The sequence below is a fragment of the Drosophila ananassae genome, chromosome 2L (assembly GCF_017639315.1).
Source record: "Drosophila ananassae strain 14024-0371.13 chromosome 2L, ASM1763931v2, whole genome shotgun sequence".
In the NCBI taxonomy this organism is placed as follows: Eukaryota; Metazoa; Arthropoda; class Insecta; order Diptera; family Drosophilidae; genus Drosophila; species Drosophila ananassae.
This window is the reverse complement of record NC_057927.1, coordinates 8,433,564-8,447,780: the sequence shown is the minus strand read 5'-3', so window position 1 is coordinate 8,447,780 and position 14,217 is coordinate 8,433,564. Positions and strand designations below refer to the sequence as shown.

General features: G+C 47.2%; 1 protein-coding gene across 5 annotated transcripts in view; it reads right to left on the bottom strand.

The window, feature by feature from the left end:
• Window positions 1-14,217, bottom strand: part of LOC6500804 (segmentation protein cap'n'collar) — a 38,770-nt gene that overhangs the window by 6,794 nt on the left and 17,759 nt on the right. For 4 of the 5 annotated variants that reach the window (XM_014911248.3, XM_032449898.2, XM_014911251.3 and 1 more), the window contains 2 exons: window positions 5,115-5,191; window positions 4,469-5,032 (listed from right to left, as the gene is read on the bottom strand). In XM_014911248.3, the coding sequence (XP_014766734.1) occupies window positions 4,469-5,032; window positions 5,115-5,191 (641 nt within the window). Of the gene's footprint in view, window positions 1-4,468; window positions 5,033-5,114; window positions 5,192-10,843; window positions 11,095-14,217 lie in introns of those variants that run through there. The other variant, XM_014911252.3, reaches the window with a different exon arrangement.

Genomic DNA, 14,217 nt, shown 5'->3' with positions numbered 1-14,217 from the left:
CCGCCAGGGAATTCTCTAGAAACGCTCCAATCCACGAAAGACACAATAAACTGAATTCAAATTGCGCTACAAGTAACAATCTCCCTGCTGTCAGAGCCCGGCTCTGTCGAGCTCCTCCACCACCTTAGTGCTAAGCCAAAAAACGTGCACAATGTATCAGTCTGGCGATTTGACTGCCAGATCGATCAACGTGGAATTGAAATGAAATTCGTATCTGTATCTTTGAAATTGACAAGTGCTTGGTGGTGGAGCCCAGCCAGAGGTCTCCCTCGACCAGACCAGACCAGTCAGTCAGTCTTGGGTTTCTTTATTTTGTGTTTTTCTTAGACTACCTCTGCCCTGTAAGTCTTGACTGATCGCCGGATCGTGAAACTACGTCTACTACGACTTCATTAGGCCGCCTTTTGTTATTGTTAATTATCGGTGGGTTTATTTATTTATTTAACTAATTCCGGAGCTGGGGCTGCGTGGGCGACTGGCGAAGATATCTCCCCACTCTCAGATGCATCACTCACACTTGAGTTAAATATTCCTCAATCTTCGATTCCCGATCTTCGATGGGTCCTTTCTCGATTCCTTTGAAGCCGGCTGATGGCTGATGGCCCACAAATTTGTTTTTAATGCTAAATGCCGCCAAGCCGCGCAATTAAGATCTTTCTGAGATGAGATATATCGGCGTGACGTTGACGCTGATGCACTTTGACACTGACATTGCCAGATACAGATCGGACCGGGATCGGAATATGGATGTTCCGACAAAAGGAATATCGAATATGGATGTTTCTTTCTGGAGGTCCGTTGACGTTGAGTCGTCGTTTGACCAGCACTGACTGACTGACTGACTGGCCGACGGAATGACAGTAGCCGAGGCAGTTCGGATGCATCTCTGTCTGTGTTGGTGAGAGGAGGAGGTGGCTGAACAAACACAACCTGTATCTCTGCGCATGTGTATCTAATGAATGCCTCAACACGCTCCTGAAAGCAAACAGGTAAGCGGAGTCCCAGGCAGGTAGGAGTTCCACACGAGCATTGGGCGGTCACTTCAGCCAGTTGCAGTCAACCGCGCATCTGTATCTGTATCTGTATCTGTGTGCGATGTATCTGGGTATCTGTGAGTGTGTAATTTGAATTGTCACTGTCTTGTCATTAACTTCTGGTGTTGGCTCTGGCTTTGGGCCATTGTTTGTTACGCTTCACACGCAAACAAATCCAACCGCCAACTTAGACACGGTAGCGATCTGGATTGGGAACATGTATCTGTATCTGTTCCTGATTCTCTAGCTGTATTTGTATCTGTATCTGTATCTGTATCTGTGAGCACTTGCAGTAAGAATTTACTTGAAAGATTCTTTGCTCTGAGCTGCGTTAGATTGCATGTTCGATCGGGGAATTACTATTATTTGATAGTGCTTTAATTCCCCCGATCCCATTAGCACTGCCATGCAGGTTCCGCTACACTTTTTGATTTCCAACTAAGCGGATTTCATTCTACCAAGAATATCAGGACTTTAAGCTCCAACAATAGACTAGAGTCTGGTGGAGTAGACTCTCCTATCTCCTTTTATTAATTGATAACAATTTATTTTGTTTTGTAATTAAAAGTATTTAAAAGCGCTAATGATAAAATAAACTGTTGTTAATCAAATTCCTCATTTATTTAAATTACCAGGAACCAAGTGCATCGCTTAATTTGCTCATCCTTAATCTCCAAAACAAGCAAATTATTATTTTCGATACTTGTTGAACATTTTTCCTCGAACTATCACTCCATCCATCAATGGCCCGGCCGGGAATCACCGATACAAATCGACGTCATCAGAGATCCGAGTGGTGGCAAGTTTTGGACGATTCTATGGCCTAATCCCGGCTGTAGCCAACTGTCGGCAAATCTCCGCTACACCCTTCCCATCACACCTGAGCCGTGTGTTTTTTTGTCATTAACTTGATTTATGTGTGTGCACAAATCGAGTCCCATGACAGCCCGAGTCGGAGTCGCAACTTGAGCCTCCGCAGCCATCAAACTGTTTACATAAATTGAATTAAAATCGTACGGAAAAAAAACTGGAGGGGCAAAAACTACAACTGCCAAGAAAAACAGCACAGAGATGCTGTAAAATAATTAATAAAGTTTTTTTTTTTTTTTTTTTTTTTCATCTGCGCTGATTTTCAGCGTTAAGCTTTTTGCAAATATTTAAAATTCACATAATTAAAGCAGCCGGGGGAGGGGCGGGCCAGGGATGGACATTAAGAGATAAATTTTTTTGTAATTCGCGCGCGCTAAATGGGGATTTAATTGCAGGGGCTACCGCAGCGTGGAGCGGCTCAAAAGATGCAATCAAGCGGCCAGTAGCAGGGGCAGTGGCAGCGGCATGGGCATGGGTAGGAGGAGGTTCTCCCCCCTCGACGTGGCAAAGTGCCACCGAATTCAATAAACACTTCGGCCCCATGCGGAAAAGTCAAGTGGCGCATTGCAAGCGACAAAAAACACAACAAAGCCAGCCAAGCCAGGGGTAAAAAAACAAAGCCCGGCGCAAAAATGAAAACAAAACACAAAGTGTCCGTAATGAACGCAGAGGCGCCTCCCAATCCCCATCCCCACTCTCTCTCTGAAGAGCTAAGCCAGTGATTGCAATTAGCAGAAGGTATACACAGAGAAAAATTTAAATAAAATATATGAAACTGTAATTCCACCTTGAGAAGCAAACTCATTTTTTAAGAGATCTAAAAGAACAAAGTTCGAGCGCTTTAATAACCTCATTTAACTTAAAATTTTAATAAATTTATTAATAGTTTTTGATAATAAACTCCCTTGAAAAGATTGTAGGTAATTTTTTCACCTGCACTGTCAGGTAGCTCGGGCAGAGCCCAGACCCATCAATGAATGCAAATAGAAAATGGCAATTAAATGTGATCAGGAAGTTGCATAATGATAATTCGCACTAGGATCGAAGGGAGATGTGCTGGAAAAACAAAGCTCAAGCCGCCTAATGACACCTTCTGCTTAACAGTTAGAAGCGAGAGGTGGAAAATCTCTCGGAAAAGGATTAGACCCTTCTCGAGAAGCCGTCGAATAACCGATCATCTGGCTCATTAAATGGCTTTGGCAAGTGCCGAGTCCGAGATCCGAGAGTCCGAGAGCCGAAAGGCGACAACCCGCTGGCATTCACAAAAACTGAACTGAAAACGACGCACCACATCAAACGTCTAAGCCTAATCCTCCAGCCCGGGTCAGCTCGGTCTGACCGCAGTGGTTTTCCTTTTGAGGTGATTGTGGTGGTAGGTGTCTGAGGTTGGCTACCGGCGAGGAGACTTTACGGTAATTGCCACTGACTTCATGACTGTGTCGCCTTTATGGCCTTTTGTGTTGTCTCTTTTGTCAACGATGTGCCCGTCTCTGTCTAATGGGTGGACTGGGCAGGTCGAAGATTGAGGCTTCGGTGGTTCTGGTCTTTCATTCAAGAAGCACTTGTTCGACCCGGACGTGGAATTGTGGTGGATTAATAGTTTTATTTGGGATTACTTAGTTCCGACTGAGTCTTAAAAATGTTATTAAAATTAAAAATTTCAGAAAGAAATCTTCAGAAGACTAAAGATCAACGATGTATGAAGCCGAAATGGGAGAATCAAACCGTAACCGTAAGATATTATTTGAACATGCCTCCAATTCTCCCCAAGCCACGACTCTTCCGCACAACAAAGGCCAAAAAATACGAGTCTGGGGTAACAACGGGGCCAGAAAAAAGCCAGAAGATTGGAGACTGGGGTCTTGATTGACGAACTTGTGGCTGGAAACGGAAAGGGGAGGAGGAGCATGTACAACCAGATTTGAAGCTTTGTACAAACAACAAACACACGGCCCAGAGCCAGACAACAACAACAAGTTCGACTCTTGAGGAGAGCGGTCCCAAGATCAAGTGCTTGAGAATGGCAGAGCTGGCCGGGCCAGAACCGGAGAAGTAAAGGGAATACGAGGCGAGTGAAAAGAGCCACTCCAAACCGGAGTGAGGAGGAGAAGCAGCAGAAGAATAACGAAAGCGACGTCCAAATGATCCTTGAATGATTACATATGTATATAGATGTACAGCACATACCTTGAGGCACACCTGAGATCAAGGTGCTAGTAACAGGTAGGTATTGAAACAAAATGTTTAAAAAAGGTTACTATCTATGACTATAAACATATGATATGATCAGAAAAGATTACACAATCCAATGCTATATCTCCACCAGAAGACCCTATTATCTTGGCCTCACCTGTACCATACCTGGCCCTATCCACATTCCCGTGAGTTATGCACAGGTATAGCCATGTAAGTATGTGGAGCGCTCGACGGATGGCAGCACTTGAACCGAGCATCCGCATCAAATTATAAATAAATATACTCCGAGCGACACCAGCAAGCCACCTTTAGTTCAGTTCGGGTTTTCGATTTTGGCTGGGGAGGATTATAGAGATCGAGACACTCACCTGGTGATGGCCCGGATGGAATCCGCCGCTGGCTGGCTGGCGCTGGAAGGCGCTGCCAGTGCCGCTGCCCACGCCCACGCCCACTCCGACACCAACGCCGACGCCAACACTGCCGCCATAGTTGGCCTGCTGCACCGCTCGCTGGTGGGCAGCGGCGGCGGCGGCGGCATGGTGGGCATGGGCGTGGTGGTGCATCGTGGCGGCATGGTGGTGCGGATGGGGGTGCGCGTGGGGATGGCCGTGGTGGGGATGGGGGTGGTGGTAGGGCGGAGCCGTGGATTGCAACATCTCGTCTAGCTCCTTCTTGGCGTCCTCATCTAAGTCAAACAGGGGCGAGCCCACTGAGTTCTGCAGGTCCTCGAAGTCGCTGACCGAGAAGCTGTCTCCTCCGTCGGCCTTTTCCGGGTCGTTCTCCTTGTCCTTGGTATCGATCCTACGCTGCTTGCTCGGCACTCCCTCGCCACTGAGGAACTCCTCGCCGGTCTCCGAGCTGGTCCTTATCGACTGATTCTCGTTCAAAGCGGCAGCTGCCTGGGAGGTGGAGGCCACCGGATCGTTGGTCAGCTGAGGATGGAAATGGGGTTTGGACAGTTGAAAGGGGGAGCTCCTAAACTCCTTAAAAGTGATCTTCTGGGACGGAACTCACCTCGTCTTCGAGCGGGAATTCAGAGAGCTTGAGAACGTCGTTCAGCAACTCATCCAAAGGCAAGCGAATGTATTCACCTGGAAAGTGGAAAGTAATATTTCAGTTTAGAGAATGAAAGATGTTAGATAAAAGATTCAAATAAATATGATCCACAGCACAATGACCACATCAGTCCCCCTGGACTGAATCGAGGCCTTTATATTCCTATTAAAGCGAGGGAAAATATTCGAAAATATTTTGATTATTCTCATAGAACTGCTGACTTAGCCACTCCTTGAAACTTCTCCATATTCCCCGGAGTGTGATCAATATTCTTCGGAAAAAAAATAGTTGCAAGACCATCATATGCCCCGGGGACCAAGGAAAGGCAAGGTAAACAAGGATCAGACCAAACAGTAGCACTGTCCTGTGGGAGGATGAGTTTAGAGTTTTTAACGATCGTCGGGGAGATCACACACAGTCGGACGGACGGACAGTAACTAGAGTCGGTGAAGTGGGGGCGACGACGATCATTAATCATAATCGTTAAAACGTGATCTCCGAGAGATCTCATCCACTCAGACGGCCGCCTGACGGAAGCGGCTGAGAAATATTGCAATAAATGAATAATTTTCCAAGCTCCCAGCGGACCCCATCCTTTCTAATTGATGATCAGTTGTGACAGCTCCCGGAGACATCCAAGCCAAACAGAACCCTCCAAACAAATCAAAATGAAAGCTAGCCCCCAAGTGTATCGCTTACAGTCCTGGTCAAATATTGATGGCGACCAAATATTTGCACTGGGAATTCTCGGGAAAATCTGAGAGTGGGGCGGAGGAGGAGGAGGGCATTATCAGAAAATTACTACTTAACATCGAATCGAGTTCCACGAAGAGGAGATACCTGGCCGAGCGTGGGCAAACACAAACCACATCTAGATAAAGCCAAAAAGAAAACTCGGGGAAATAAAGGGGCGCAACTTGGTCGAAAGGTATTTAGACTCAAGTGGTGTGACGGCGACGACCTTTGCTGGGCCACTTGAGCCGGGTCAAAAAATTAGAATAAACACAGCAGATGGAACAGTTCGGCTCTCCCTGGCTCTGACTCTGCCTCTGTCTCGGCCCGACCAACTCAGTTCCAGCAAACGCTTTGTTATTCTTACGATTGGTTACAAAACACGACGACGTTACCCCATCCCATCCTTGTTCCCGACCATTTTGGTTCTATTCTCTTCTGGCCATGTTTTTTTTTGGGCTTGATATAGTGGCCTGTTATTTTAGGGTTCGCTCTTCCTTCTTCTAAGCCCAACAATTTTTTTTTTTTTTTTTTTTTTTGGTAACAGTTCGTGGTCCGTTAATTTGGGAATGTGTGCGTGGGTTGTTGTCCGGCTGTTGGCTCGGAATTGTTTACTTATCGTTTTTGGTCTTTGGGCTCGTTGTTTGTCTCTCGTTTGGTGGGTTTCTTTATGTTTTGGTTGCTCGCATTGTGGCCAACACGACAACGAAAATATTATTCGATTTGCGCTCCATTGTTTCCACTCCAGGAGCAACTGCCAGCCAGCAACTGTCACCGGCAATTAGGCGAGCGAGGCGATGATGGGACCAACAATGGGTGATGTTGTTGGTTAGGGGGTAGTGTAATTTTTGGTTACCTTTCAGGAAGTTTGTTCAAGGCTGAAGGAAGCCAAGCTATGGGGTAGTCGCGTAATGGAGCTTCTAATGGGGTTGATGGAGCGCTAAACACCGACGGATACTCGATATTATTGCTTCAAATGGGGTGGTTTCGGGTGCTAATGTAAGTTTATCTTAAGTGTTTGCATAGCTTATAAGCCATGAATAAATAAGCCAAATAGAAGGAGTCAGGGGGGTCTAAACTTAGCTATTTAAGAATATTAAAATATTTAGACTCAAGGAAAGGTATTGGGATTAACATTCTATCAAGTTTGCAATTGGTTTCTGATATTTTAAAGCCATACTCCAACCTCCAACCTAGGCATGATTAGCAATCAAGGAATTCGTCACAAACCTTTTTTTCTGTTGAGGGCAGATGCTGCAACACCGTGAAACACTATTTCGGGTTTATAATCCAAGAAACACAAAACGCCTCGAAAGCCAAAGTCAAATGTCTCTTGGCTAAACAGTTGGTGGCCCTTTTGTGAGCAGATTGAACACAAATTGTTGCAATAAAGCGCTGATTGTTGTTGATATTTGGCCAAACACTTTGACAATTATGTAACGTTTTGACAGCCAAAATGTTGCAGAATCAACAATGGCAACACCATCGACATCGACATAAGCAATATGGCCGTTTCCGTTGCAGACAGCCGACACTTTTGTTGTCTTGACTTGGCTTTATTTTGTATTTTTCTTTGCACAATTCGATTGTACGATCTCGGGTGTGTGTAGTATATGTGTGTGTGGAAAATGGGTTTAAGTTATTTTGCAATAACTTCGGTTATTGTTTGGAGGCTTTTTTTAGAATCGCACAATGGCCACTCGAGTGGGCTACGGGGTATATTCGATTTGGTAACTTTCACTTTTGTCAGCAGCCCCCTTTTTCGCACAACTGCAGACGCGTAATAGTTTAATAATTTTTGTTAGCTTGACACAGTTTTTGTTTTTATTGCGATTTTAGAATTTTCCAAATCATCTAATTGGCCCACAAAAAAATGAAGCGGAGCGAAGCACTTGACTCGACTCGACTCGACTTGGCCGGAACGAGCGATTTGAACTGCCGACTTCGAATGCCGCGTCTTGGAAGGATATTCCTCGGGACCTGAGTGTCCTTTCTATCGGCTTGTCCACGCCCACGTTTCTGGTGGCCTAACTCCTTATGATTTCATTCGCCTACTCGCTTTTCTGCGCGCGCGTCAAGCGTCCAACGTTTCTCGAGCGTTTATAAAAATTCAAATACGATTCTAAAACGCTGTCGCTGCTGCTGGTGCTGCCTCTGCTCTGCTCCGCCATCGCTGTCGACGCCGGCAGCGGCTGAGGGCAAAAGAGAAATGGCGCTCTCAAGCCAGGGTTGATGGCGGTGAGTGCGAGCGAGACAACTCGATGGACTTCCTCCCCGTGGCTGAGCTGACTGTGCTCATGCGCACTCTGTCTCGCGCTTGGCTCCGCCCCTGGCATGCCATGGCTTGGCTTGGCTTGGTCCGTATGAGTGTTAGTGTGTGTGTGTGAGCCGTTTTTGCTTTTGGCTTCAACATGGAGGCTTTGTTCGAGTCTCGGCTCAGGGGCTTCCACAAAAAAGCAAAAAAAAAAAAAAAAACTACAAAAACTGGTTCTCTTGTTCTTATTCCCAGCATGTGCATGTTCCGCTTCTGCCTTAGTGTGTGTGTGTGTGTGTGTGTGTGTGTGTGTGTGTGTGTGAGTAGAGGGCATCAAGAGGAAGAAAAACAATCTAATCAAGTAATTTCAACAGTCAACAGAAAAGAGAAACAAAAACGTTTTAAATTTGTTGGCAAGGAAGGATTTTGGTAGCAAAGATTGAGGTTATGTCTAGTTTTCAAAATCCTTTTTGAAGAAACTAATATTTGAAGATTTAATAGAATTTTAAGGTAGAATAAGAAAGAATCTCTTTTTTAAGCCACAACTAAATTGAAAATTTAATAAACCAATCAAGGAACCTAAAAGTTAACCTAAAAAATAACCAAAAACAAGCAACAGACATGAGACTTCCTCTCAAGGCCCCCTCTCAGTTTCAGTTTCAATTCCTGTTCTGCAAGTAGAGCTCTTGAAACTCCCGCAACCGCAGAGCCAGCACATGGCCCCTGTCCCGGAGCTCCTTCAGCTTCAGCTGCAACTTCTCCATGGTGTCCATTTGTTTGTTCAGCTCCTGGTCCCTGGCTTCCCTCTCGGCCCGCCCCTCCTCGACCTCGACAACCCACCGGTTCTGGGTCTTGGCCAGCTGCTGGCGCATTTGCAGCTCGAAGCCACTGGCGGTCTGGTGCACCCCGGCCCGCAGGTGATTCTGCAAGTGGCGCGAGTACTGGCGCTTGTAGCTCCGCTCCTGGGCTGCGGGCGTCCAGCTGAGCAGCTCGTAGAGGTACATGGAACCCAGGAGTCCGCCCAGGACCAGAATCATCCGCCAGCCCACCGCGCGCACGGCCAGGCCACCCAGCACCATGGTACCCACTGAGGTGTCCGACTTCAGAAAGGCCATGGCCATTTCCAGCTGGTTCTTGTGGACCAAAGGAGTCACCGTGGGACGGAGGTCCTTGTGCCCGTTCAAGGGCTTCCGGTCCGGGAGCGAGTTGGAGGGCACTGGCAGCTTGCCTTGGAGGCGCTGCCAGAGAGCAGCCAGTCCCCAGGAGAAGCGGAAGCGCAAATCCGGCTGGAAGTCGTTCATCAGCGACTGGCAGTCCAGGCCATAGACGAGCTGCCAGGTGAGGGTCTCCTCCAGTGAGGCCTCATCTTGCACCTCCTGCAGCAGTTCGTACATCTTTTGTTGGAGGGGCAGGGACACGCGATCCATGATCTGCTCGGTGAACAGGGCGTCCAGGTGGGCGCTCATGGAGCGCTGGTAGTGGGTGAGCAGTCGGGGCAGCTGGGGATGGAAGGGCTGGGAGAAGGCCTTCACCCCCGCGGCCAGTGTCCGGTTGATCTGCTCCCTCAGCACCCGCTGGCCCAGCTCCAGGGACTCCTCGCATAGCTCGTCCACCCGAAAGCGCAGCTCCTCCCGGCGTTGCATGATCTGAACTTCCCTCTTATCCATTTCCACGTAGAGCAGTTTCCGCTGCTCGGCACAGTGCCTCATTCTCTGCTGGACCTTCTCGCCCATAGGCTTCATGAGGGTGACCTCTATGTCCCGCAGGATCTCCTGGGCACTCAACAGGTGCTGTTCGAACTTGGTCCTCAGCGCGGAGTGGGCCAGGCAGGTGCAGAAATCAGTTTCAAAGCGCTGGAACTCTCGGTAGCGCTCCTGGGTCTGCGAGTTGGGAGCGGTCTTCATGCGGCCCATCCGGAGTTGCAGTGCCTCGAGGGCAGAGACGTGGTAGATCCTCTTCCTGGCCATCGCTTCGTCGGTGTAGACGCCCAACTCCTCCACGAGCAGCTGGAGACAACGCTCCACGTGCTGGTCCTTCACTTGCACCTCCATGTCCGGCTCCTGGCTGCTCGCCACGTCCCAGCGGTTGTTCAGAATGAAGAGGTTCGGACGCGACAGGCGGGAAGCCACCTCCTTGAAGAACTGCCGCTCCACGCGGGACACCGTGGACTCTGCATTGAGCACCAGGATGAAGACATCCGCGTCCAGGCAATACCGATCCAGGCAGTCGTCCAACTGAGCCGTGACATCCACGCCCGGCGTATCCATCAGCACGACATCGTAGTCCAGCAGCGGGCACCGACTCCGGGGCATGTTGACGTGCAGCAGGGTCTTCGGTTTCAGGGCCCTCGGGGAGTGGGCGCTGGCCAGGTCTCTGAGGGAACTGAGTTCCAAGTGCTGTTCCTCCTCCTCGATCCTCACGTGCCCGGCATCGTCGCCGGCCTCGACCTGGCAGAAGCAGCTGGTGGTGTGGCCCATGGCGCTGGGCAGGATCCGCTCGTGCAACATGGCGTTGATGACGGCACTCTTGCCATTGGAGGTCCTTCCGAAGAAGGCCACCTTCATCCTATTCCTGGCCAGAACCTTCTCAATAGCCCTAACCTTGTCGAGGAAACCCTGGAGTTGCTCCAGCATCGACAGCTCCACAGTCTGGAGACAACTACTACCCTCTAGTGTAATTTGCAAATTCCTAATGTAATTACCCATGTCCTGGTAGATGTCCTGCAGCTCCGTTTTGGCGTCCACGAACTCGCTCAGTCCCGACGAGGAGGACGACGTGCTCGAGGTCAGGGACGAGATGGAGGAAGTACTTTCTCCGGAGTCTGATTCGCACATTTTTCTTTCAAGATTGCACTTTGATTTTTTTTTTTAGAAAATATAAGCAGAATACTTTTTGCTGAGGTTTGTTTTGCTTTTGAGAGAGAGGTTATATGTTGTGAGGCCTTTCGTAAAAATACTATGAAAGGTTTTTCAAAGAATAGGATTTGAAAAAGTTTCAGGTGAACTTTAGCCCCGAAATGTGAAGTAGCCTTGGGTAATTTGCCACAAATTCGAGGCAATTTTGTGGTGACCCCAATAGGGCTTCTCTGCAAACATTTTCCATCCAACAGCCATCCAGCTCCAATCAAAATACAAACTTATTTACCCAAAAAATTAACACAATTACCGCAATCATAAAAAGCGGGCAGCATGCACATTAATGGGCCACTGAACTAATAGACCGGGCCAGGGACCGCCGAAAACGCTTTGGTGAACTTCAAAAATCGAAAAGCACATCATATACACGAAATAGACAAACACCGCTCGCTCCCAAAAATTAGCAGCATCATCAACCAGGCGAGGAGGGGGCATCATTTCGATTGGATGCTTGTATACTTTTTTTCCCTAGCTTGTATTTTTTTTTGTCGATTGCCGCTAGAAAACAGTAGGAAAAGAGCCAAACCGAACTCGCCTGGTTAATCATATTTCGTTTTTGTTTCTCTTCGAGCGTTTCTTGAGTGCTTTATTACAACTTAATTAGTTTAAATTGTGGCCGGCGCAAAAAAGAGATAATAATAAAGAAGAAGCCGATGCTGATTGAGTGGAGTGGTGGGTGTTGTGGCCGGGAGGAGGTGGTATCCGGTGAAAGATCAGCTAGAAGCCTAGTCTTCTAGGTCCTCCTATTGGACCTGCAACTGGCAACCACTTTCCATTATTCTTCAATATCCGTCCTTCTGTGACAGGCAACCCTACAAGCGTAACCTCGAATCGAGAGCAAAAGCTGCCACAGAAAGCCAGTGAGCAACAATTATGACAGGACAGATCTGCGGCTCTGGATAGTGTCAACAATGAAATGGCTAAAAGAAGCCGGCTCGGCTCGGCTCGGGAGGAGGAGGTGAGCTGGGGCACCTCCATTGTTGGCACACATGGCTCGGTAACACTATCTGCACTTTAAGCGAAGAAGTCAGCTACTCTTTGTCGGTAATGAGTTGCCACAAAATTCAAAATTTGAAATCCCATAGCCGAAGAAGCTGAATGAACTTTATGAATGGGCGACTTGTGGCCCATTTGAATAGCTTCATTTGAATCGCTATGCTCGAGAAAGAAAAACAAGATAGGTAATTGGGGAAAACTTTCATAATCCTTAAAGCCACATGGGTACTTAATGGGTCAAGTGCTAATTAATCGGCAAGTCTCGGAGTTATGCAACTCGCGGCTAGATTTGCCAAAAACCTAGACGAAAACGGAAAGGGTTTCGCAAGATGAAGCCCAAACACTTGAAAGTGATACGATTATGCAGCAGAAACTGAACCGCTGGCCAGACCGGACTAGACCAAAAATAAAGCCGGTCAGGACTGCTGCTGCACCTCCTCTCTCCTCTCTCGTCTGTCTGTCTGTTTGTTATTTTGTCAGCATGTAAATTTTCCTTTTTTATTTGTAAATTTGTAGCGTAATGCTGACCACGTAGAATTTGAACAATTTCTACGGTCCGCTCGGGTCCCTCTAGGCCAGACAGCCAGCGGGAGGAGTAGGAGTCGGAGTCGGAGTCGGAGCCGGGGCAGAGGGTCAAGGAAGGCCACTAGACCAGGCCAGACCACCGTCTGGTGGTGGCGGCGAAGTAATAGAGATCCTCAATAGGTGCACCACCGCCGCCACTGCACCAGATGTTCTAGCAACTTCAGTTTTTTTGTGTTTTTCTTTCGATGAACAGGAAATTAAATGATAACCAGAGGTTACATGTTCCTTTAATTACGAAGCCAACAATGAAACTAATTAAAAACTAAGTTAGAGAGTAGAAAGAAAGCTAAATAGTTATAGCTCCTATAGGTCCAAAGAACCATAACTAAACTCCAAATAGAAATTCTTTCTCATAACTCTTCTTGAAATTCCCATCATAATCGGCCCTCTTTGGGAGCCCAAAGTGGTCAATAAACTTGCGTAGCTTGGTGGCCTAACTGATTGCATAATGGAATTTAAGCCACCGAAAAAGAAACCCAGGCCACCATATCTATAACATAATTGAGAATAAGAGCATTTTTCCCCGACTTCTGGCCAAGTCATCCTCCAAAAGTTGTCAACGATCCGAGAAGCTAAAAAAAAATAACAAAAAGCCAGAGAAAAAAAAAGAACAAACTAAATCGAATTGAATGGCAACGAAATGTAATCAGATTTGTGATTCATTGGAAGGCATATATATCTACAAAAAATATATATTATAGAGTCAGAACTGTATTTCTAAACAAACATCGCTGATTGGAGGACTGGCTGGGTAAAAAGCGAATCGAAATGGAGTCCCAGAGATATGTTACTTGCAACTTAATTACGATAATGACAGATCCTAGAGAAAGGAAACGGGAAGCATATGTCCCCATGACACGGCAACCCTCGCAGGACAATCCGACAATGCGAACAAAAAATATGTCTCTGCTTGGCAACAACTTCATTTGAGTTTAAAATTAATGAAGCAATCCGAACAGAACAGAATACCAAACTAAACTCGTCTCTAAAACGTGCGGAAGATACATTTTTGTTGAATTTTTTTCCTCTCATCCAGAATCTGTAGCTTGAATAGTTTTGAAAAGTGTGGAATAGCATTTTTCGGCTACGTAGCAACCGAAAAATGACTTTCATTTTAGTTTCTGATGGCCAACAATAGGCGATAATGCCGCCAAAGGCCAAGATTCGTTTGGTTCGATCCGTGGGGAATTTGGATACGCACAAATCCCGCCAAGGCCCGAGACAAAAGGCTATGGATAGTGCGTGTGAATGCGTGCCTCGAATGCGATATGAATCTGTCTATCCATTTATCCGTAGGAGTTGGGCGCGCATCAATGGATTTTTAATAAATGGCCAAACGAAGCAATCATAATAAGCAGCATAGATGCTCGTGAATAGGAAATACAACCAATATGGTGGCTGCTTTTGCTGCTGCCACGGCATACCCTCCACCTCCTTCCATGGAACTTCCCTTATTCCGGGGGTATCACAAAATGGTTGCCTGCCAGAAGCCAGAAGGGGGAAGGAATCCAGAAGCTACTTTGTTCCCCGCTCTGTTCCGGCATTACCCAGATCACTGAGCAGGACTTCCACCTCAGGG